At 42.2% G+C, this 24,477-nt stretch overlaps 1 protein-coding gene across 2 annotated transcripts in view; it reads left to right on the plus strand.

Annotated features, from left to right (window-relative positions):
- The window catches only part of ctnna2 (catenin (cadherin-associated protein), alpha 2), a 331,524-nt gene that overhangs the window by 258,729 nt on the left and 48,318 nt on the right, over window positions 1-24,477 (plus strand). For both annotated transcript variants that reach the window (XM_028975730.1, XM_028975731.1), the window contains 2 exons: window positions 11,630-11,710; window positions 20,344-20,496. In XM_028975730.1, the coding sequence (XP_028831563.1) occupies window positions 11,630-11,710; window positions 20,344-20,496 (234 nt within the window). The remainder of the gene's footprint in view (window positions 1-11,629; window positions 11,711-20,343; window positions 20,497-24,477) is intronic.

A 24,477-nucleotide genomic window follows, 5' to 3' on the forward strand; every position in this document is an offset into this window, starting at 1 on the left:
TTGAGTCTTAATACTTAATCGATATGTTTCAGTACATGCTCGGTATAATAGCTTATTGATTTTGTAAACACCAAACAACAGCTTTAACCCAACGGCCAGATGTTGTGAAGGTCCTCATATGGCAACAAAATAACTAACATATCAATGCATAGGCACCATAATATGTGGTATGTAGCACCAAGGCATTGGCAGCACATCTTTTCAAGTAAATGAAGCAGTAAGCCATGTGATACAGTGCTATTATTATATAATATATTTATATAATATGGCATAAATAATTACATTCATTAATAAAAATTATGCTCATAACTAGATTACAAAGAATATAGGTGCACCATTTCTGTTCATACAGTCTGTTGTGGGGGTCAAAAGACACACAGCAAATCTCTTCATTCAATGGCCTGTGTCAGGCTGTAAGAACCTTGTGTTTTCACACAGCCGCCCACAGAGGCACACAGGGACACCGTTCAGTGTTGCAGGGGCCTGGGTCCACACACACACACACACACACTTACCTGACTATGCCAGGAGTGTGTGTGTGTGGCATAAGTGCTTCCACAGCTAAGACAGGGTGGGTGTAAAAGAGGTGTGAATTTATGTGCAGTAAGCGATTCAGACTGTAAACTGAACATTTCGTCGGGCTTGTGGTCCCAGGTCTGTAAATAACATGTTGCTGCTTCTATTGCAGTAGTATATAGTAGTAAATGCTGTAGTGTGAAAACAACCTTTCTAATATTCCTGATATTACTAGTGGTGGGTGGAGTATCTAGTGGGTATATCACACACTAGAGGTAAAGTTAGATGTGTAATGTCTGACCTCAATTTTCTGTGAGTGTGTAAGTATGAGTTCTCACCCCAGCAGTGGACAGGGACGACTCTGAACTAAATAGAGGTGTCTAAGTAATTTGTTGAAGGAGCGAGGGGACAGATCTATCCCATAAGCCCTTGGGGCAACAGATAGAATCTCTTCAGTGCCATTGATCTATCCCATAAGCCCCTGGGGCCACAGATGGAAACTCCTCTATGCTATAGTGCTACAGGACATTCTTGCTCATTTGTAAGTGATGAGCGATGGAATGAGAATAAATGAAAGTGAAAAATATGGTGATGTAGGATTAAGTCGCATGTGGAGGGCCATTTCTTAAGGAGACAAAGTGCAGCGTGGCTCCCGTGGGAGTGAGGCGAGTTGATGAGACTCTTGGACCTGCTGTCAGACAGTGACAGGAAATTTTACACTTAGGCTATGTGCAGGACATGTTCAGTCAGATATATATTTTTTCTGTGTTGGGTGTATGGCGGCACTTTGAGATTGTTTTTTGTCTTAGGGCACGTTCAGACACATCAGTCAGTCACATTTCAGAATGAGCATGCATGAATGACAAAAGCTACATTTAATTTATGTGGATGCACACTATACATATAGTAATTCTGATGTGTGTGTGTTCTCTTTAGCACTGGGCATGTTCAAGCTGTCACACTGCCATGGGCCTCTGGCAAAATAGGACCAAGCTGCAGGTCTTACCCTGTTAGCTCAGTTACAGGGAGAAAGAAACTGAAAATGATAATGTTTGTTTCTGCCTTGAGGGGTACTGTTATTGTGTGTGTGCTTAATCTTTGTATCTTTAATCTGCTTTAGGGAGAAGGAAGTCAGTGGTGTACAGTATGTAGGTTTTTGGGCTTGCACTATGGAAGTGTGTATTTATGTTTGGTGTGTGTGTGTGTGTGTGTGTGGTGTGTGTGTGCAGATGCATATTGTGTGTGAATTTACTGTAGCAGTCATGTCACTGACCTCACTCTGCTCTCTGTTTAGGCCAAAAATAGCTGTTGCTTTAGTGTAATGATTGGGCATGTGTGTATCTCCACTTTCCATAAACTGTACCTACGGCTTCTTTACCTTTCCCTGTAGACGCAACCCACCCACACACACACACACACACACACACACACACAGACCCATCATTATACCTCATTTTCTCCAATTCTCTCATTACTTTGCCCTTTCCTCTCCATCCTAACCAGGTTTGTTGTGTTTCTCCAGCCACTAGCCTTTTTGCCTAGGCAGTTGTCAGGCAGGTCTGTTGTCATCTCCGCTGCATTTTTTTTTGCCTGATAACCCTTCTACCCCCTCTTCAAATGTGTGTTTGCCTGATAACCCTTCTTCCCCTTCTCCATATGTCGTCTTCTTAATGTCTTTTTCTGTCCTTCTTTTCCATGACATTCTATATATACATTTCAGTATTTTACATTTCACTTTATTTGATGAATTTTTTCAGTTTCAACCAGTATGGATGTGTGTATCAAACAGCATGTTGACCGATAAGAGGTAGGCTGTGTGTTCCCCGGAAGACATCAAAAATGAATTCATCCATCACAGAGTCAACGGAAATTTGCTATCAGGGATAAGACGGTTAAAGACAAAAACGGAAGAGCTTTATAAACTTATTTCCTTTCTCTAAGCCCCTTATGGATTCCATTTGCTTTTAGCTTATTATGTGGCCCAGTTATTGTAGTACAACTGATAACGGGAATACAGATAGAGTAAATACTCAGCTAATGCTGTTTATGTGTAACAATGAATTATATATTATTTTCCATTCTTCATTCAGATTGCCCTTTGATGTTATTTTGAAAACCGCCTGTGTCGTTTGTTTGGTTGATTTTCTCCGTTGCAGTTAGTGCTCAGATCTGGTGCTGCTAAGGAAGCTTATTAGCTTTGCCACTAATGAACATGCTAATACGCGCTTTCCAAGCATGTGCTCATTTGAGTGCAGTGATAATGGTATCATATGCCCAACCACCATGTGGTTTCATGGAAATTAAAACATCCTCCTAAGTTGCTGGGAGGAACACACACGTTGCCTTAAAGGCAGATTTCAAATGCATCCTTTTCTGTCAGTGATGGAGCAGAAGTGGATGCCGGCACATGCTTTCTAGCAGCAAGGCCTCAGAGATGACAGTTGCGATGGGGACATGGTTCCTCCTTTCTAATTCATCCCCCTCGCCTTTCTTTCTCGCTTCTCTCGTACAGAAACAGATGGTTGCCCCATCTCCTCCACTCTCGCCTAAGTGTCCTCGTAAATACTAAAGAGTGCCCCATTTCTTCTCTGCTCCATTTCACAATGCTTGTGTGAAACCCCACAGCAGGAGAATTTAACTACCCTTATAGGTTTACTTTATTGCCCATGTGGGTGATTCCAATGCATAGACATTAGATGCACACTTGTATGGTTTAATTATGGAGCTTTTTATTGATTTACTTGTTTATTTTTATCTCACTACTCCACAGAATTGCAGTACACCTTTTGTACTCCATGCCTGAGCCCACCCCCACACTGATTCAACCTCGACGGCACTTTAAAGGACAATTGTGCTGCCTTTCTTTGTCACCAGTCTCATATCAGCCTTATCCAATCCACGCCTGCTATCTGAAAATGCAGCCTGCAATGAGAGTTACTGAACCCATGCACATAGCACAGATTGCTTTGGTTGAGACAAAAACGCTATTAGGCTGCACCTATGTCAAGAGCAGGGAGAATGAAGGGAGAGGAACAAGGACTGATGAATCCTTGACTGAAGTGTTGGGGTAAAGTAATGTAATTAAATTACTTTCAGGAGTAGCAAAGTGAATTTTTCTTACGGAAAACAACATGCAGGAATTTTTACAGGAAAAAAGCTGCTTCCTCTGATTACACTGAAGAGGAGAAAAAGTGAGACTTTTTTCAGGCCTAATTTCAAAAGGCTTGTGACTTTTGCTGTGTGAGGTTTTTAGAGACTAATTATTGCTAATGAGGCATCACATTTAATTTCATTTTTGAGGAACTAATTGCACTTTCAGAGATTAGTCTAAGGGCCTGAATTGCAGAGATTCACCTGATTCTATGGTTCTTTTTTGAATAATGGCTAGTAATGATTGGCTGATGACTGGGAATTTTGTCCACCTCCAGCAATTAATTTAATTGCTTAGATTTTTTTAGCCTATTGTATTTTGTTCCCATTTCAAAGGTAAATAAATAAAACCAGCCTCGGAGGAAAAGTGGCACTTTTTCTTTTGTGAATGTTCCTTCACCACCTTTGTCCAGAGACACAGACAACAACAAAAAATCTAATCATCCTTTCTGTAGGAAAAATGCACAGTTTGTTTTTTTTTCCCCTTTGAGAGTGTGTACCTTCTTTCTCTGTCTGAAGCATTCATTCGCTCAAACCAGAGCATTTTCCCCTCAATCTTGTAATCAGAATATGATAGGCCTCCTGCATCTACTTTGGTGTTGTTTAACAAGAACCCGTCAAATTGACTCTTGCTGGGAATTACACCACTACAGCTCAACTTATCTTAATTAGCATCTGGCTCCCCATTATTGAATGTAAACTTAACGTGGTGTGCCTTGTTTCTCTCTCTCTCTCACTCTCTGGTGCAAATGGTATCTTCAGCGGTGTCAGAGCCACTATCCCGGCCAGTAATTGTTGTGCTCCACGTTCCCTAATTGAATTGACTTGGGGCCGGAATTGATATCATTTAACACATTGATCTAAAAGGGAGATGGATGCTTTGTGAGGGCTTAAAAGAAAAGACTCTCTCTTCATTGTTGCCAAAGCCAGTCATTCTTTTACTTGCCTCAAGTGCTTCCCGCCTCCGCCTACTCTCTGGTACTTGTATGTTCTCATCCTTTTCTTCACTTCAATCTTCTAGCCCTTTATCATCCCCTTGCTTCTTGCGTCCTCCTGAATCTGTCTGATGTGATTGTGGCCTGTAGTTTTTGGTGTTCCTTCCAACATGGTATTACTCCTACACTCATATAAGATTGCATTACAGGTTATATTATGTTCATCTAGCAGACACTTTTATCCAAAGTGACTTACAGATGAAGGATAATGGGAATTTGCTTAGAACATGAATTGTGCATGATTTTAAAAGTGGAAGAAAGTGGTATAAGGTTACGTTTAGGAGTGGATGTGTTCTTTGAATAGATAAGTCTTCAAGAGTTTCATTAAAATAGGATGTGAAGGATCTGTTCTCATAGTGGTTTTGATGTTCACCTTTGAAGATGTGATGTGGTGTGGTGGAGACACTCTATAAAAGGTTTGCCCATAGATGTTCAAATAGCCAAAGTGCATGTCAGAGTATTTATGTAATTGTCCTATTTATCATTAGCCTTTCATGTCCTGTGGATGGAGGCGTCATCAAAATTACACTCCCTTTACAACAGAAACAATCCATGATACGATAATGATAATCGCTCACAGTCACTTTTTATTGATCTGCATTGACACCTTCCCTATAAGAGCATGAGTGAACCCACAACATGTCAGCAAAAGTGCACAATAAATTAGTTTAATCCACTCATTTGTTTAGGTTTTTAACAAATTTAAGCTGTTCTTGATTCCAGCATTTGAAGATCTCTGATTACTGTTCCCTACAAGCTTTAAGACCATCAGTCAGACAATTTTGACTAATGCTTAATAATTAATATTGCAAGATCCAAATTCACATGGACACTGCCACATCATTCTGCATCACCTCATAAAGACAGGCTTATTCATAACAATGATGTGCACACGCTATCCATCACTGCATGTATGCTGGGATGACTAAGCAAAGGAATTGCATGGAGTGAGCTGCAAGGATTCTTGCCTGGAGAATTTCCGGGTGGATATTTGGCCATTGTGATGAGGTTGAGTATGTGATCCAGTCTGTACAATGGAGCATGTCACCCCAAAGCCACCTTGTGAGTTACCTCTCAGGCAATCGGAGTGGGAAATAAAGCATGAGGTTATTAATGGATGGCTTTATTCAGACTGACAGGAAAAATAATCACTGTCACAGTGTGAAGGGTTAGACAGGAGGAGTGGCAATTATGCTGTTGACGAAGATGACATGATGACCCCGTCCGTTAGATCTCAACATAAAGGCCTTTCTCACCACGACCCAGGGTGTAGCATCTTCTGCCATCAGCAGCCTTGACGAGTGTCCTTTTGCTTTTTTTAAAGACATCATCCTTTCTTTGTGTTTGTATATGCTGCCTGTTAGGGCAGGTCTCCCCCATGCTGCGTAAATGACACATTAGCATTTGGCACTCCAGGACCAGGGATGAGTAATGGTGTCATATCCTGTGCTGCAGCCTTCCTCCCTCCTCAGCCCTCCTTCTTTCTCGCTCCTTTCTTTCCCGAGCCCTCCCCTTCCCAAGCCCTAGAGCACGACGAGCAGAGCAAACAGCGATTAATACAGAGTGCGTCCACACACACAAACACACAGGTTTGAGCCATGGCTGCCTTGTTGCTGTGTTAAATATAGAGCTGTTGCCCTAGGATGCTTATCTTTAGAGGACTGGCCCTCCATTTTATATCTCCTTCTATCAATAACGTGTTAAAGTTAATGTTAAAGAAGAGAACGTGCAGCAATTACCTAAAACATTGTGGAACATTGTTCATGTGTCTGTTTAAAGCCCTTCTTGAAGTGTGATCCAATAAAACATTCAGGGTTGTGTTATATTGGTAGTGTGGTCAGTGTTTTGCTATAGATGCTCTGTGTGTGTGTATGTGTGTGAGTGTGTGGGTGGTGGTGCTTTATACCCCACACATCTATCCCCAATGCTGCTATAGTCCGAACAATGTATGGTATGAGCTGGACATTTGATGCAGTTTAAAGAATTCTTGGGGGTCATTTCACTTACTTCCATCCCCCCACACCCGTTCTTATATTTTGAATAAAAGCAATTTACAGACTAACAGGAAAAAATAAGGTTTATGACTCTGGGGTGACAAATGCACAGGGAGTGACAGATAGTTAACGCCCACACCGTGACAGGTCAGAAAGGACAAGAATCTACAATCTTCAACGTCACAAAATGCTCAAAAGTGAAATGTCTGTAAACAGACTGTAAACAGTATAAAATTTGCTTTATGGCCATATGTTTATGGGGAGATAAAAGCATGCACGTTTGCCTTGATTACAGTGGTGCTTCTAAGTGGTGATACCTGTAGCAGAGGCTTTTATTCCAGCTGCATGGACATACTCCCCAATGCCAACATTGTCTTGATTGCAGATATTAGTGCTGTCAATTATCCTTACAAATTCAGAAGATACACATATTGGTAACAGTGGTGGACAGAGCACTCAAGCTGTGTACTTGGGTTAAAGTAAATGTATCCAATGTAAAATTTTCAGTCAAGTAAACGTTCTGTCTTTAAGCATCTTTTAACAGAATGTCTTTAATTTGGCTGACATTTATTTCAAATGTCATGAGCATTGAATATAGTTTCCATAAGGCAAAATACGGTGACTATTGAATAAATGGTTTGAAAACAGGCAAAGTTTAATTATAAACTTGGCCAAGTCACATTTATTATAATAGGAACTAGCAAACGTATACATTTGTATACATATATTTACATATGTGACGTTAGGGGGCGGGGCTCACAGCATTACTAGGTGACCTCTCAGCATTGGTAGTCGCCTGTGAACCAGAAGACTGCACAAAGTCACAAGTTCAAACCCCACAGACTTCCATTGTGTCCCTGAGCAATAATATTAACTCTGAGTGTCTCCAGGTTAACTGTCCCTGTACCACTGATTGTAAGTCGCTATGGTTAAGGGTGCCTGACAAATGCCATACATGTAAATAAATGTAAACAAATCTCTGTAGGTTAACCCAGCCTGGACAAATCTGAGACTGGACATTTCTTTGACTTAGCTGAACAGATCCTTGCAAGACAACTTAGAGAAAAACAATGAAGTGCTCTAGTCCTCTCCCAGCGACTTGTCCTGACAACAGGCATATGCTTAAATTGCTTTTACTGGAGCAAGAGTCTGCTTTGTCTCTGAGGATAATAATGTCAGTGAGAAACCTACCACCCTGCAGAACTGTGGGAGGGGGACAGTTGCTCAGCAACCAAGCAATTAATTTTGTATGTTCATATTACTTTGACTGAATATCATCATCCTCCGCAATCTGTTGATTTATTTCTGTGGTCAGGCTGCCCATGGACTCACTGCGACACTGGCATTAATGAATCCATCAGTTAAAATAATGCCTCATATCGGCCTGCTTCTGAATAAACAACAACATATTTTTAAGCCCTCCCAAAGAGCATTAAGTATTATGGCCAGCTCTAATATTCAGCACAAGTAAACATGTTTGTAAAAGCTCTTTAAAAAGTGCTTATATACGACCCACCATCTGCATGTCCAGACGGCTCAGTGTCCGCTGCTGTTAATACCTCGCTTCTCTACAGCTGTTTTTTTCTCCCCTTTCAACTTTCAATTATTACTGGTTTATTACAAAGATTAACTTTTTTTTTATTATTTACAATTAGTTAGTAATAGTAAATGTGTATTGTCTGATGCAGGACTGCCAAAAGCAATTCATTAGATGGTGGCAAACCAAGGAGACAGCAATATTGGTAATAATGACAAAGCTGAACAGCAAGTGGTTTTATCACTCCGATATCATCTTGCGTTGTTATTTCTGTTTTTGTCTGGCTGTATTTCTTCTCGTGACCCCTGACATCACTTCCATTGATATTCACATTTACATTTATGGCATTTGGCTTTATCCAGAGCATCTTACGATGTGCTTTCATGTTACCATCAATTAAGTAATCAGCTCTAATCAGTTTACTAGGACTAAAACCATGAATACAATCATTGTATTCACTCTGTTGTAGTTTATCTTGCATAAGTCAGACTACAACAATTACAAGTTAGTCTAAGTATTCTCTAAAGAGGAAGATCTTAACCTGCCATTTGAAAATACTCAGTGACTGTGCTGTTCTGAACTTGAGGGGAAGTTCATGGGGTGCTACCCCATGTTTGGCTTTGTAGACCAGAATCAGAATTTTGAATCTGATGCGGGCAGCTACTGGGAGCTAGTGGAGGGAACATAGCAGTGGGGTGGTGTGAGAGAATTTGGGAAGGTTGAAAACCAGTGTTGCTGCTGCATTCTGTATTAGTTGTAGAGGCCGGATGGCATTCAGAGGTAGACCTGCAAGGTCACAGTTACAGTAATCCAGTCGTGAGATCACTAAGGACTAGTGGTGTGAATCTTCACTGGTCTCATGCTTCGATTCGATTTTGATTTTCAATGCCTCGAAATCGATGCATCACAATGCAGTCCATAAATTTTCTACATGGTCACATGATATTTTGAAATACAAGAGTTAAGGTCTTGTACGCCTGTGTGGACACTTTGATTTGCTACAATGAGCAGAAAAATGTCTGTTCAGTCCACAGTCCCCTGACGCCACAAACGGCAGAAAAATGCCTGGTACAAACGTCTGTAACGTCAGGTGATTGCAGACTAAATGCAGACTTTCTGTTCATTAGAGGTAATCTAAAGCTGCTTTCAGACTGAATACGCTGCGTGCACCCTGGGGCTCAGCCCAAAAAATATGTGTGGTTTTCTAAACTCTGGGTAAGACGATAATGTCGTGTTTCAGATCTCTGGACACTCAGAGAAAGATCAGCTTTTTCTCCATTCCTGCTTCGTGGAAGTGGCAGAAAGAACACTGATTCTTTTGCTTGAGCAAAAATACATCATGGCACACAGCTGTCAAAGTTTAAAGTTCAACATATGACTGCGGTGTGAGAACGAGGCCACCGGGTGCTGCACCACACAGCGTGAAACTCCTACGTGGAGCAGCGCTGCATTCAGATCAGGCAGCCACCATCAGTACCAGCACTACTTTTTAACGAGAATTGTTATACCGCCCCCAGAAAATAATCAAGCAACATCATCGATTATGTTCTGCACTGCATCAATGCAATATTGTCCATGTCTGCATCACGATGCATTAACTATACGATTAATTTCAACACCCCTAGTAGGGACTGAATGAGTATCTGGGTGGCCTCTGTTGATATAGAAGGATGGATCCGTCTGATATTATAGAGAAGGAATCTACATGAGCAGGAAAGATTGGTGATGTGATTTGAGAAGTAGAGTTGGTTGTCTCCAAGGTTGAAGAAACTGCTGGAATGATTATGAAATGTCAGTTAGACATGCAGATATCTTTAATGCAGCATGTACATCTGAGACAGGAAAAGAGAAGATGAGCTGTGGGTCGTCGGCATAGCAGTGGTAGGATAACCCATTTGAGGAAGTGACCTCACCAAATGCTCTCATGTAGAGGGAGAAAAGGGGAGGACCGAGTACTGAGCCCTGAGGGACGCCAGTGGAGAGTCTGTGTGAAGCAGAAGTGGGTCTTTTGGAATAATTGAAATAATGTGATTAGTAATTCTCAATATAAGTAAACAATTACCTTTATTTTTGTTATTTCGGCTGAAGGTGTGTCTTCTTGAAGGGCCCTCTAAGAAATGAACAGAGCAGGAGCTAATTATGAGTCTCTCGGCCACACAGAGACCTTTGGCTTGCCAGCGTGTGGTGTTCCCATGGCTGCCTCATTCACTGGCTGCTCTCTCACTGGGGTCATGTGCTCTACTGTATGGAAGAACATTGCAGAGTGTCATGCCAGCTTAAACATCTTTCCTGCTGCCACACTGATCCCTGCTGTGAGTGTATTTGACAGAGAGAAAAAGGAGTGTTTGTGTGTGTGTGTTTGTTTTTCACTCTGTGAGACTTTGAGTGGGAAACTTTTGCATGTGTGTGTTGGTGTGTTTGAGGATGGCAGAGATAGAAACTGAGCATACTATTCAGAGAGAGGCACAATTTATGGGATACGACAGAAAACACAATTTATGGGATAAGACAGTGTGTGTGTGCTTGCATATGTGTGCTGCTCTCTGCACAGTGTGCTGACACTTGTCACAGCAGCCAGCTGTGGGCTGTCTCAGGGAGAGGACCTAAGGGAGAGCAGGCTTCCACTGCTGTCTCTTAATCGCGCTCTAACAAGAGGCGCCTGCGTGTCAGTGGTGGCTGATGATGCGCCACTCAGACAGCACGCTTTCAGTTTGTTAAAATGTTGAAATGACAATGCCAGCAAACAAGCCCAAAAACAGGAATCAGGAGACTCCTCACTGCCATTTATCCTCCCGCCATCATGCTGAGCACTACGTCATTACCTTTCTTTTGTGAAAACACCTTTATGCATTAGAAGCCGTGCTGAATAGGCACTGAAGAATTATGGGTAGACTGTTTGTTTTTTTGTTGTATCTTTCCTAAATCAGGTTTCTGCAGACCAGCGGTACTGCATAAGATGCAATAAGCCTCATAATAAACTGGATGCTAACATCTAAGGAGGTTGTTCCGTCCTGCAAACTCTCTCATGCACTACACTGTCTTTCTTCTTCTACCCCCCTCCCCAGAATCGGTCAGTCATTGCCCACGTCCGCTCTGCCGCTCAGCGTGCGCTCTGTCACTCGTGTGTCACACTCGCCTCACCCCCCACCCTCCCTCCACCTTTTCTCTGTCATCCCTCCTTTGACTCAGCTCTGTGCAGTCAATTATTGCTGCCCTGCTGTTTTTACATTGGAAGGCACTTAAAGGAACGCTGGGCGGTTTTTCCAGGAAAACAAAAGTCTCCACATCAACCTGTTCCCATAAATCTCATGCCTGAATGGCAAGACATCACTTCTTGTTTTACATGATTTGTCCGATTCTGTTTGTGTGTTTTAGTGCTACTGGAAAAGTAAAAACAGCTGCTCTCGTAACACTCTACCCTCCTTTACCCCTCACAGACTGGGCGGAAAGAGAAAGGCGATCCTCTCAACTCCGCCATCGACAAGATGACCAAGAAGACCAGAGACCTGCGTCGACAGGTATGATAACGGCACTGTCCCCATGTATGTGTGCATGGAGTTTCTGTATGTGTTTCTGATTACTTCCATAACTGTGTATTTTTGCATTACCTGTTTTTCACCAGGATTAGTCAGTAACTATTGACAACACAGACCAAGTGCAGGCCTAAACATTTAAAAAGTGCAGTTTTCTATATTTATTATTAGGATTGTGCTTTGAGCAAGCAACTAAAACACAAACAAATAAAAAGCAAATAAAACCGAGTCACCATGTGTAACGAACTTGTTAAGATATCGACTAAAACATGATGTCCCTGAGCAAGACAGTTAACCCTGAACTGCTCCAGGGTGACTCTGCCTTTATCTTGTGTATATTTTATTTGAATTCATTGAACTTGACCCTGTCTGTCCCATGCCTGACCCACCCAGGGCTGCAGGATGACCTTTTCTCATAGATATATCAACATAGATTTTATTTTGTTTCAACCTCTGGGGTTAAAGGGATGTATTCCAGTGTGTTTGTGTTGATGAAATAAAATATGCATATATCTACAACCATGCGTAGGTTCAAATGTATCTATTGTGTATATATGTGTGTGTTTCTGTGTGTGTGTGTGTTTTATTGTGCAAGACTGTACACGTGGGTGTCACTGTTCTTTTTTAAGCCTCCATATGCCAAACCATCAGCACCCTCTTATTCACTGCTCCATCGATCCAGGCCCTTGACTCTTGCAATCATGGGATCAGGGCATTAAAAGCTTCTGCACTCACACTTTTCTAACTGCGTTTTCTTAACAAAAATTGCCAAGTTCTGAAAGAAAAGTGTCAACAGGTCATCAGAACCTTGATGAAGAGTGAAGAACTATGTACTGCCGAATCCATTAAGAGAGATTTCCTTCTCATGTCAGGTCATGATGGAAGGAGATGTCCATGAAATGACAAGGCACAACAGATTATTAAACCTTCATCAGACTTGATGAACATGCAGTCTCATGCAGGGTCTGAAATTCTACACCCATCCTTTGTTAGGGTGACATTTTGAAAAATACAGGTCAGTGGAAGAATCACCGCTGTCGCCTAATGGCCTTAGTTCCACTGGAATTGGTGACAAGTGTGATGACCTGTGACTTTTTACTTCTGTTTGTGCACCAGTGAACATCAGCTTTGAAAATAACATGGAGCAGAGATGCACTCAGTCACAATTGGTTCCTGAGAGCACATGATCGTGTTTTTGTTTAGTGCCAGTATGAAGTAGCACAAATTGAATGGGCAGGTAAAATGACTATTGTTGAAAGGTGGTTTCTTAATGGAAATAATCTATGGTCTCTAGACTTTATTACTGTACAGCTTTTTTGGGTGGGTGGACAGGTAACATGTGATTTGCTGACAGCATTCAAAGAAATCCAGCCTCAACACACCTGATCAGACTGCTGTTAAGGTTACTGCCTACCACCATCACCCTGGGGTCCCTGAGCCACTGAATTCCCCTGGCACACGTCAAATACAGGCAGCTTTAGACTAGAAGATAATATGTTCGGTTTCTTAAAACCACCCGTTTCTTGTCAAAGTAGCTATGTGTTTTATAGTAGCATGTGCAAAGTAAGATACAGTAAGATATATTGTCAAAGAATGAAATGTAAAAGAGTGAAAAATAGAATAAAAGATTCTACCATATACTTTGAACAAGTGCTGCATTTTAAACAAATCTTTCACTGTCAATTTACCATGTTGACAGAGAATGAAATTTATTCTATATTAATTAAAATTATGGTGAGATCCCTGGAAAAAATGATTAACTTATTAAAAAAACAAAGCAGCACAAAATAAGTAGCACCTAGAAAATAAAAGAGGAGGGAACCCTTTTTAGGCAGCGTTCATGTAAACTGTGGTCACGACCGAGGGGTAATGGAAATCATGGACACCAAGGGTAGGGAAACAAGGGAAACATTTTATTGAAAAGACAAGGGAATGGGCAAAAACAAGCCACCATGCCTCATGCTGAAAACAGTCACCTCTGGTTCTTCTGTTGCTGTTTAGACACTGCTCCCTGCTTGCCCGCTTTCACAAGTCCCATGTCTTGCACACAGCCATGAGAACCCTCCAGCTCTCTGGCAGGCCAGCAGTACCAGGTGCACACGTGTCCACACATGCCTCGGGCTGCTTGTTGGAGATCCGCTCTGCCCCATCAACGGTGCAGCATGGTGATATGGGGCCACAATCATGCCGATTGTAATCAGCATCCGTTGGGTGTGATCAGGGCTCATTCAGTGATCATTTTCAGCGTATTTTACAAGCCTTTACAGCGCACTTCCTACCTCCACTCACCTGTAGAAGACCAAGATGCTGAAGCTGGCACATTTCAGCCACCTAAGAAAATTCTTCTTCTTTATAATACTGGCTGTACTTTGGGCCCAGATGACAAACCTCCTTCGGCTATTTATGTGGGTGTGAGTAGTAGCTTCATCACAGACCACAGAAGCACTGAATCAGCCACAAGTATGATGTTAAATTGTGAACACACAAAATTACAGCTTGGGAGCAAACCTTATTCCAATCAAATCTTCCCACACCTCAGACCCACATCAGAGTAAATCAGGAAAGGTGATCAGACAGACATTAAGTGTCCCAGTCATGTCAGAAATTGGATGTTTTTCATAGCGTCCCATTTCTTTTAATTACCAACCCCTGCTTCATCCCAGATGTAAATCAAAACATGTATATTCAGCACAAATATACTCTCTTCCTGCTTCCTGCAGAAAAGAGCATGAGTAAGCAGGTGGGGTAACAGCCCTGGCCATGTGAGCAAGCCCCATTTCCCACCGCAGGCCACTCATAATTGAAAAACAGCTTTTAAAATCCACGTACACCTCGCCTGGCTGTAAATACGGGGGGTGACAGGTTTGGGCTCAGCAGTTGTACATCACAGCACTCATTTCCTCTTCTCCCTCGGCTCTTGTCCCCTCCCCTTCCCCTTCGGTAGTACCTATCTCTGACCAGCATTCACAAAGTCGTAAACCTTTTTGACAACATGTATTATAATTATGTACCGTGGGGAAAAAATGAGAAGAAAAAGGGAAAAAAATGTTTACAGGTTTGCCAGACCAAGCATTTTTAATCTTCTTACGACATTTATTTAATTATCTCTGGCTGTATTAAACTGGGTGAGATGTTTATTACTCAACTTCTTGGGTTTTATGGCATAGTAAAATGGTTTTAAAGGAAATGAAAAATGTTTGATAGTCCTGATTTACTCAAGCCAGTCCAGCCTCAATTTCATTTCCTTGGTAATTCTAGCCATCACTTCTAATTTAGTTTGGGCTCCCTGTTTGTAGGTGTCCATATGGTCTGTCGGTTTAAATCCCCAAAACACATAGAAATATGTTAATAGACACATCACCCTCCCATCACCTCCACCCAAAAAAAAAAACGAAACTTAAAAAAACCATATCAACGAATTAAGGTATTAAAATAGATAAGTACATATATTGCAAACCCAGCCACTGTGGATGCACATTTTTTGTGCCGATCCAAACCAGGGCATAAATGGGGAGGGGTGGGAAGGGCATCCTTCTGCCAGGTCATTTGTGTTCACAGCCTGGCCATCTGATCTGCTATGGTGACACTTAAGAGGGGCAGCCAAAGGGAGAATTGTGATTCTTCTGTAATCCATTTGAAACATTTAACACTTCTGATGATTGAAGTCTAGTAATTATATGTTTGTGGTAGATTTTTTCTTGCGTTCAAGGTTCACTTTTAAATGCATATTTAGTTTACATAGTACCATTCAAAAAGATTGTGTTGATTGAAAATTATTATATTCAAAACATTTTTAAAAATGCATTTCACTCAATGTTTTGGGGATACAAAGGGCTTTGTCACAGTTAGAGTTTCAAAAAGCTATCACCTTACATTGCTTTAGAGGCATTGATTTAGATGGAAGTGCTACATTAATGCACTGAGGAAGAGGGCTTTTTTTTTAGCATTCCTTGCCCCATCTGCTATGTGAAAACTAGATCTATAAGCCGCCTGTGACCCATGGTCCCGAGTGAAGTGATGCCCCACTGTCACACTCATCTCACCGTCACCATCTCATGACATTGCTAATAGTGATAATCAGAGCTTGGACATATTGCAGCATTCGTTTTATATAAGAGCCAATGAGTTCTTTTATGATAGGTGACCATACGATTCCACTTCCTGACTGATGCCTGCGGTGCACTCGAGATTGTCTAAAGAAACTGTGTTCTCTTTTGCACCCTGGCTTACTTCAAAGCAGAGCTGATACATCATAAACAGATCCAATGCACTGCAGTGCACTTGAAGGATGACAGAGTCTCGGCTCCTATTGATTGAAACAGTCATAAAAAACTTAATTACCGTGTCTGTTGTATATTGAAACCGGGGTACAAATAACAGCAGGAGCCCTTGGTCAGGCTCCAACCCTATACTTTTTAATTTTTTTATTATTATTTTTTTTTACATTCATACTTGACAAGATATAATTTATCCCCCCTGAATTCAGTGCTGCTATTTTGGGCGGAGGTGTTTTGTTTGCAAGGGCTGTTGTGTGTTCAAATGAGGCGTGTAGGCAGTCAGGGGAGGTGAGCCAAGGTGGGGAGGAAATGGTGAGATGTTATGTGTTTGTGTGCATCTGCCTGAGTGTAGAATTGTATTTCTCTGTGTGCATGCAAGCATTGTGTTTATTAGTGTGTGTTTGTTAATGAGTGTCTGTGTGGTCCAGATTGTGTGCACATGCATGTCTGTGCATGCAATCGCATTTGTTTCATTTTGTGTGTGTGTGCTCAAGCATATATATCTGCATTAGTGTATGCATATATGCGTGTGTGTGTGTGTGTGTGTGTGTTGGTAAGTTGGTTGGTTGAGAGGGAACACTGCTTTGAATAAGTAGCTACTGTCTATAGGCTTTTTCATCTCACAGCTCGGCCAGCAGCCCCCAGTGTGCGATGCAGACCTTGCATACCTGTCTTCACACAAACAGCATTCCCCGCTTCTCTGAACGGATAAGCCCGCATGGCCCTGCCTGTTTAGCATTCAAACGCCACCCCACCAATGTTTACTCCCCCAAACCAGCCCTCCTCCCTCGGGTCTGCCCCCACTGGTGTGGTATTCACAGTCACAGCCTGCTCACCCTTCCGCGCGTCGGGCTTGATTGGGTCTTAATTCCTGAGTGCGGCGGTGAGTCACGGGGGCTGAGGAGACAGCCAGTTTGAGCTCCGCCTCAGAAGACCCCGGCGATGCTGGAGTGCTCCTCTCAGACAGAACTGATGGCCACTCCTACAAACTCCTCAACTATATGCTGTGAGAAGAGTGGCTTTAAGGACGAGGCAGAGTCAGTGGGGAGAGAGGGACGAGGAGGAAGAGGCTGCGAGCGTGGAGAAGTATAAATAACCACAAAGCAACTTTCCAGCTGCTTTTGAGCTGAATGAATAGTACTAATTGGGAAGCAAGTTTTGACGATGCTGAGCTAATATCCTTAAATGTCTTTTGCCCCATGCAATTAGCATTCCCCAGACGCACGTACATCCATTTACGCTACTGGAGATGTGCCATGTGTTTCTCCCTCTGTCATCCTGGCCTGATAAATGCCTCTGTCAAATCATTTCTCAGAGCCCCGCTCTCACCGACTGAATTCAGGGACCCCTCCAAGTTCAGACCAGTTGTCCCTTCTAAGTGCTTGAGTGAAGAAATCCATACTATAATTTTATCTGAGTTTGCTAAGTGTCTGTTTATTCATGTGGGTAAGAATAAAAATAGGTGTTATGCAGAGCTTGTGGCAATTAAGGAGACCAGAAAAGCATTTGGCCAAGTCAATATCCAGTAATAAACAAAATCACAGAATTTCTGACATTATAGATGTGACAGTATAGTGTGTTTTATCTCCTGGGATTGTCCCATTAATGCAGCGTCTATTGGGGTCAGTGTCAGTGTCTTGCCCAAAACCATCACCCTGTCGTCTTTTTATTTTCAGTGCTCCTTTCTCTTCTCTTTGAATGCCGTATCATCAGTGGATGCACGTTCAGTGATAAGCGTTTCAGTGATGCAGACTTCCTTTTCTCCCATCAATAGCTCCCCTCAGTCATGATAGCTGAATGTTGCCTGCAGTGTGACAGCTCTGTCAAGCGGCAGGTCATTAATGCAGTCTTCGGCAGTTGCCTTGCACTGAATGATAAAAACAGCACGGAAGTTGCTGCGGCCAGGGGGTTGCACCTAAAGAGCATAACTAAAGGTCCAGCTGATAAACTGAAACCCAGCACTCATATGTGTCCATGTTCTGCAAAAGAAGGCATCCAACCTGACTAGTCGTTTTAAACTGGTTTGATCCCTTACTTTAGTGATAATTCCAGGCAAAAGTGAAGTGATTGTCATTGTGAGACACAGCACAGCACATGGTGCACACAACAAAATGTGTCATCTGCTTTTAATCCATCACCCTTAGTGAGCAGTGGGCAGCCATTAAAGGCTCCTGGGGAGCAGTGTGTGGGGTACTGCCCCAAAAGGGGGAGGAAAATTGGAGGAAACAGGGTTGAATCACTTACAACAAAATGACAGTAAGCAAGGCCACAGCTGACAGAGTCTCATCTACTGGGCTTCTTTTATTATTTATTTTTTCCATCTCCTGCTCGCTTTAATTCTCCCTGCCCCTTTTCATCACAACATCCCAAATATGCTATTTCTTAATTTTGATTTGCTCAGTCCGCTTTGCCTTTGCATGCTGGGCCATTTATCCTGTGATTGCTCCTGACATTTTAATAAGAAACTTTCTGTACCTGACCAAATGCTTTACAGCTATCTGCACAGAATCTCAAGCATGTGACATTGGGGAATATGTCTGGGATTGGCCAGCCTAAAATGTTTTCACCTTCATAATTGGTTTTCTCTTGCCACACGTAATTGCATGTTGAGCCTCCTTTTGTTTTTCGTCTATTTTGCAGAGTTGTAGCCACTAGAGAGGATAGGTAGAGGACGGGTAAGTGAACATTGTGTATAAGCCAAACATGGCCTTACACAACGTTCACAGCTTCAGCCCATCTGTGAATTAAAAGCAGCAGCCACTAGAGCTTAGCGATAGCTTTCCCAGACATCTGTTTCACATTTGGAACAGGTGCCTAATCTTAAAAAAAATAATAAAAATACATTTTCCCATTTCAAAGAAAATTTGCTAAAACGATAGCTAACGTCATCTGCAGAAAGTTCTTGAGTTCATTGGCAGCAGAGAAGATGTTGCAACTTTTTGACATATTTATTATTATTATTATTCCAAATACTTTCTCTGCATGAGAATGGCTATTGCATTTCACTGTTTGGTAAAACAGTTCAAGTTAAATGGAGGATGGAGCAAGGGAGGCGTGGAGTGGTAGTCCTCACGTCAAACTCGTCAAAAGAAATCCTTCCCTTCATTTATGCCCTTTTATTCTAGCTTTTCCAATTTCCGGCCTGCTGTTTTTCTATTTTTTTCTTATCTTGTCTTAATTTAGTACAAAATTATGTGACTATAGCTGTGGTTTATGTTCAAAAAGCCCCCCAGAGCTGAGCGCCATATGCATTTCAGTTTACACTAATCAGTGAATTTAGCTGTAAGCTGTAAGCTTCCCCTGTAATTCAAATGAAAAAAAGATACAGATGCTTTTCTTTTCTTTTTTGAATAGATGGCAATGCTATCATTGTGAAAAAATGTTAAATTGTGAAAAGGGTAATTTTGTAAGCCTTCAGTTTGTTCTGGATATCATCCTATTTACCTTAAAAAACATTCTGCACATTAATAAAAAGGAATAGGCAACTACTGTTTTAATATGCTGCACCCCAACGCAGAAAGTGGTATGAGCACAGATAGTTCACAGGAGGTTATTTAACATGGGAGTCTGGGTTCATTAAAACGTTTCAATTAAGTTTCCAGGACACAGGGAGACGGATCATTACCTTTTAAAGTCCACTGTTTTCAGTGCTCTGTGCTCAGGCACCCAGGAACCCCTCTGAAAGCAGCACATTGATTGAAAGTGCTCAAGTCCTGATCCTGTTGACCACCGGACCTCTGACCTTACCAGCACAGTCACACTGAGATCATTCCATGGCCCAAAGCAGTGGCGTTCTCAGGCTGTCTCAGCCTCGGCAGCCTCTGTTCGGTTGCAGTGATGAATGCATCACCCTAACTGGCCATAATTTATCATAACTGGCTCCTGCTTCCAACTGGGCCTTTAAAAAATAATTTAGGGGATGTGCAGAACTCACTGACACATCATCATTGCTGTTAAGGAGGCTTTTGCCCTTGTCCGGCAGGGGCTCCTCAATCCTCCAGCCACCCCCTATTTGCCTATGAACTCATGCTACTCATGAAGTTGAGTCCTCCCAACATGAAACCTGATTTGTCTTAATTAGGACTCTGTACACCACAGTCTAGCTCACTTAACTCGTGTCCTGAGAGAAGCGAATAATATTCCTTCTTTCATTGCGATTTGTTGCTTTTTACTGAGTCTGAGCAGCTCTGAATATCAACGTCCTTTTAAGAGGCAAATGGCCCTGGTCTTTACTGTAAACAAATCGATGGGACTCAGAATGTATCCCCGTTAAGTGCCGGTGTGAAATGGGAGATGGTTATGTGATTTGCATCATCATCTCTCTCTCCCTGCTCCTCTCAGCTGAGGAAGGCCGTGATGGACCACATCTCCGACTCATTCCTGGAGACCAATGTCCCACTGCTCGTGCTCATCGAGGCTGCCAAAAGCGGCAACGAGAAGGAGGTGAAGGAATATGCACAAGTTTTCCGCGAGCACGCCAACAAGCTGGTGGAGGTGAGTAGACATTTTCTATCTCTGCTCTTTTTTTCCCTTCTTATTTTTTTTTCGCCTTCTTATTTTTCTGTTCATTCTGGCAGAGCAGATGCCTTTATCTGGGGCACCATACGGCGCCATCAGTCACGACAAGCGTACTGCACACGGATGGCATTCCACGCGCAAAGCAATTTAATGGCAGAATACATTACAGGCTTGCAGCTGCTCCGTAATGACAAATTCGTGTTTTAGGATAACGTGGATTAGAATCACGGCATGTTCCCGTCAGAGGAATTGGATTTACTAATTTTTACATCACTTAAGGTCCAATGTCCAAGGTCCCCGTCTGGTCCTGTTACCTTGACGGAGACCTTGCAAAGTGACTTAAGTTGTATGGATGGGGGTCTTCAGGCCATTGTACCAGAACGTCAGACTTGTGTGTGCTGAAGAAAATGTATCGTTGGCTGAAACAAACATGTCCTGGACATTGACTGCCACTCACTCGTTAAACACTGGCAAACATTCATAGAAAGTAACTGTCAGAGAACACTCTTCTTCCCTGCAAATGTCAAAAATCTGTATTCTCCTCTTATGATCCTAGAATTACAAACAGCTGAACTGTTAGCTGCATGTACTTCGGCCATTTGGTAGGAAAGCAATCAATAGAAGGCACTGTTCCCAAGAGAGGTCAAGGGGACGGACAGAGTCCAGAGTGCCAGTGGCTGCTGCCTTGCTGGAGCCCCTCTCTGTCATCTCACCATCCATTCTGGGGCTTAAGCACTCAGACAATCCAGAAATCATAGTTTACCAATCCACTTTCCTGCAGCAGTCGATAGTCTTAACCCTTTCAGCGAACACATGGCTGTACACATATACAAATTACTTTGCAATATATAGAATGCTTATATAATGTCACACCACATAATGTATAAAAGTAGTTATGAAGGGAAAAAGAAGTAATCAATAAGCTATATAATATACGGGCAGGATGAGACTATTTTTGTAATCGCTTTAAAGCAAAAATTGTCATCAAAGCCCTAGATTTTTCAGCTTTTCTTTTACCAGTATTACATCTTAATAAGCCTAGGAGGAGCACAATTAACCTTGTGTTACTCCATGGGGATTGAACTGGTATTACTGAATGGAGGTTAGTGTATGTAAAATTCTATTTTACTATAATTCCTGATTTGTAATCCTTGAAGCCTTTATCATTATTTGAAGTATTGAAGTATTCCCTGGAATAATACATGCCTCTCCAATTACCCTTCTTTTTTCCCCTTTTTTGCATCTCGATGTTTGCTCCATAGGTCAGACTTCACTGCCAACCTGACCCTTCTCTAATCCATGTCCATATATTCTTAGCTTACACAGCATATTAATAGCTTTCACTGACAGTTTAAAAGGTTATTAAATTATTTGCAGTGTCGTAGTTGAGATGGGCCGAAATGCTGATAGTACACATCCCCCAGACACAATGAGAGCCTATAGCTGCTGTTGGTGGGACAGCAGGGGCGGAAAGAAATCGGCACCCCATTGGCTAAATGCTCTGTGACTCTTTAACTAGTGTCCCACACTTTAATGGGCCCGGCCCATTACTCCCGTGCGTGGTTGATAGGGAAGTAATTAAGGATAATGCTACTGTGCCCGGGTAGTGACGTGCACTGTATCATCTGCGGGTTGCATGTATTTACGTGTGCAAGAATGGCTGCGTTATGACAGTTATGTTATAGAGGAAGTGTTTACATGTAGTACAGTGGTTCTGAACATAAAAAGCGCGGAGTGAGGGGCTCGGAGCGGCTGCTATCACAAATGGTTTTGTGCTGTTGTGTTATACTGTTGGGAGTTCATTTTTTTGGTGTTGGTCGCTACAGAACCTGACACTCTTGCACTTTAGATTCCAGACACAGGACTCTATCCTTCATGTAGTGCTGCGGGTTAAAAAAAAATGAGCTGAGCACTGCCTGCAGAGGCAGAGCTCTCCAACTGAATTTTGTTCTGAGTATCCTTAAATAATGGGACTATTGTTCATGTCTTAAAAAAATGACATAGTTCAAACTACCTAATGTATAAAGAATTCAGACAGGTGAGAAAATTAAGGGGAAATAATAATGAATGTGCAGAGAAACTCATTTGTTGAGCAATTTGCTTACACGTTATGGGTCTACATGTTGTAGTTGCTCCTGTCCATGTGGGAGTTTTTGTGTACGAAAATCATATGTTTACTCAATATCAACCCCTTTGAACACTAATAGATCCACCATTATGATCTAAAATATACAGCTCTCGCACCTCTAGTTGCATTATAATTAGAACGACTTTTTTGTCACTGTTACAATAATAAGTGTGCAGAATTATGAGTGTTGGTCTTGACTGGTGCGATAAAGAGAACACCCTTGAGACTTTAAAAAGCAACTAAACATACCTACAGCCAGCTATGGGAGGCAGTAGATAAATAAAATCGGTAGGAGAAGGACTTTTTATTATTGCACAGGTTTGATTGATCAGTAAACGTAATGTTGTACACAGAGACTAATGTTAACACACAACTAACTGTCTGTGAGAGCGTGTTTTCATGGATCTGTGGTATCTGCTGGATGGACCAGGTCTTTAAGGATATTCTGGCCTCTTAGATAAACTTTATTATGGTCATTTGGTCGCCATGGTTGTTTATCCATATTGAATGAGGGGTGGGTGTTCACCAACACTGACCCACATGAACACATCCATTACAGTATCTTAGCCTGCATGAGCTGCTTGCATGCAGCCCACCCACACCCTTCAGCCCCTTCTCATCAGTCTGATGGTATCGGAGGAGAAAGTCCCACCTCCCTGTCTGTATTAGATTTTTTTGGCCAGTCTCTTATCACCTTGCACATTGCTGGGGTTAGCAGTAGGCCTGCTAATCGCATCGCACTCATTAGCACCTCTTGATGAGGGTGAAAAAGCCACTAATTGCCAAAGAGAGGCTTCTTATTGGCCTGGAGAAAATGACAGCATGGCTTGTGCGTTTGTGTGTGTGCATGTAGGTTCATGTTCACTTGGTTTACAAGTGAAAGGAACTACAATGTGTTTTAGTATTGCCGTAATTGGATGGGATAATTCTCTACTCTATCCTTCTCCCTTTGTCACCCTTTGGGATATGAGTGCCAACATCTCAAAAACATGACACGTAATACACCAGCGTCCGTACTCGACCCAAACAACAGCCAGAACCTGCAAGAGCTGTCAGTTTATACTCCCTCCTTCCCTAGGGGGATGCGCTTGCAGTCCCGCCCTTGTTCAGGGTCTGAGCTCGGATCCGCTCGTTAAACCTCAGCGCAGTGTGTTAATGAGACTCTGCCTCTGACCTCACTGTCCGAGAGCCCCAGGGACCGGAGTCCAACACAATCTTCAAAAGTCACTGCCCAGCCCTTCCGCCCAGCCTCCCTCCCTTTATGCCTCTAATTGATGCCCCATAATTCTCTTACTCTCATTAACAATAACGATGCTGATGTTAATTACATTACTGCTGACCGAGAGCCCTGACACACTTTCATTCCCAAAACACAGGATCAACGTTATTTAGGTATGAAATTAGAATAAATGGGTTTTTCTTTATTACATCAAAGGGAGAAAAAATATTACATTGGTCATTACAAGGACGTCATGGTCCATCAGTATTCAAATGGACAAGTGAGTTGTGTCCCTGACCCTGACTCTCAATAGCAAGAATGCCCTTCACAGGGAGCCTCATTACTGCCTATCCTTGGGGTTCTTTCTCAGTAGTAGTGATGGGGAAATAAAAAAATCCTTCTTTTTTACTTTTTCTATACTCAGCCCTCCCTTTTTAGTTTTCCCATCATACCTCTGTCCTCTGCTATTGTCATGGGTAGGTTCCGTTTTGAATGCAAAACCTGTGTGTTTGTGAAATCCTTAACATGTACGCTTACTTTTTGGAGAACGAGTAGCATTATCTGCTGTCTGCCATGGTCCCCATTCCATTTTCGCCCAGCTGGGGTTCTC

The sequence above is a fragment of the Denticeps clupeoides genome, chromosome 4 (genome assembly GCF_900700375.1).
Source record: "Denticeps clupeoides chromosome 4, fDenClu1.1, whole genome shotgun sequence".
Taxonomy (NCBI): Eukaryota; Metazoa; Chordata; class Actinopteri; order Clupeiformes; family Denticipitidae; genus Denticeps; species Denticeps clupeoides.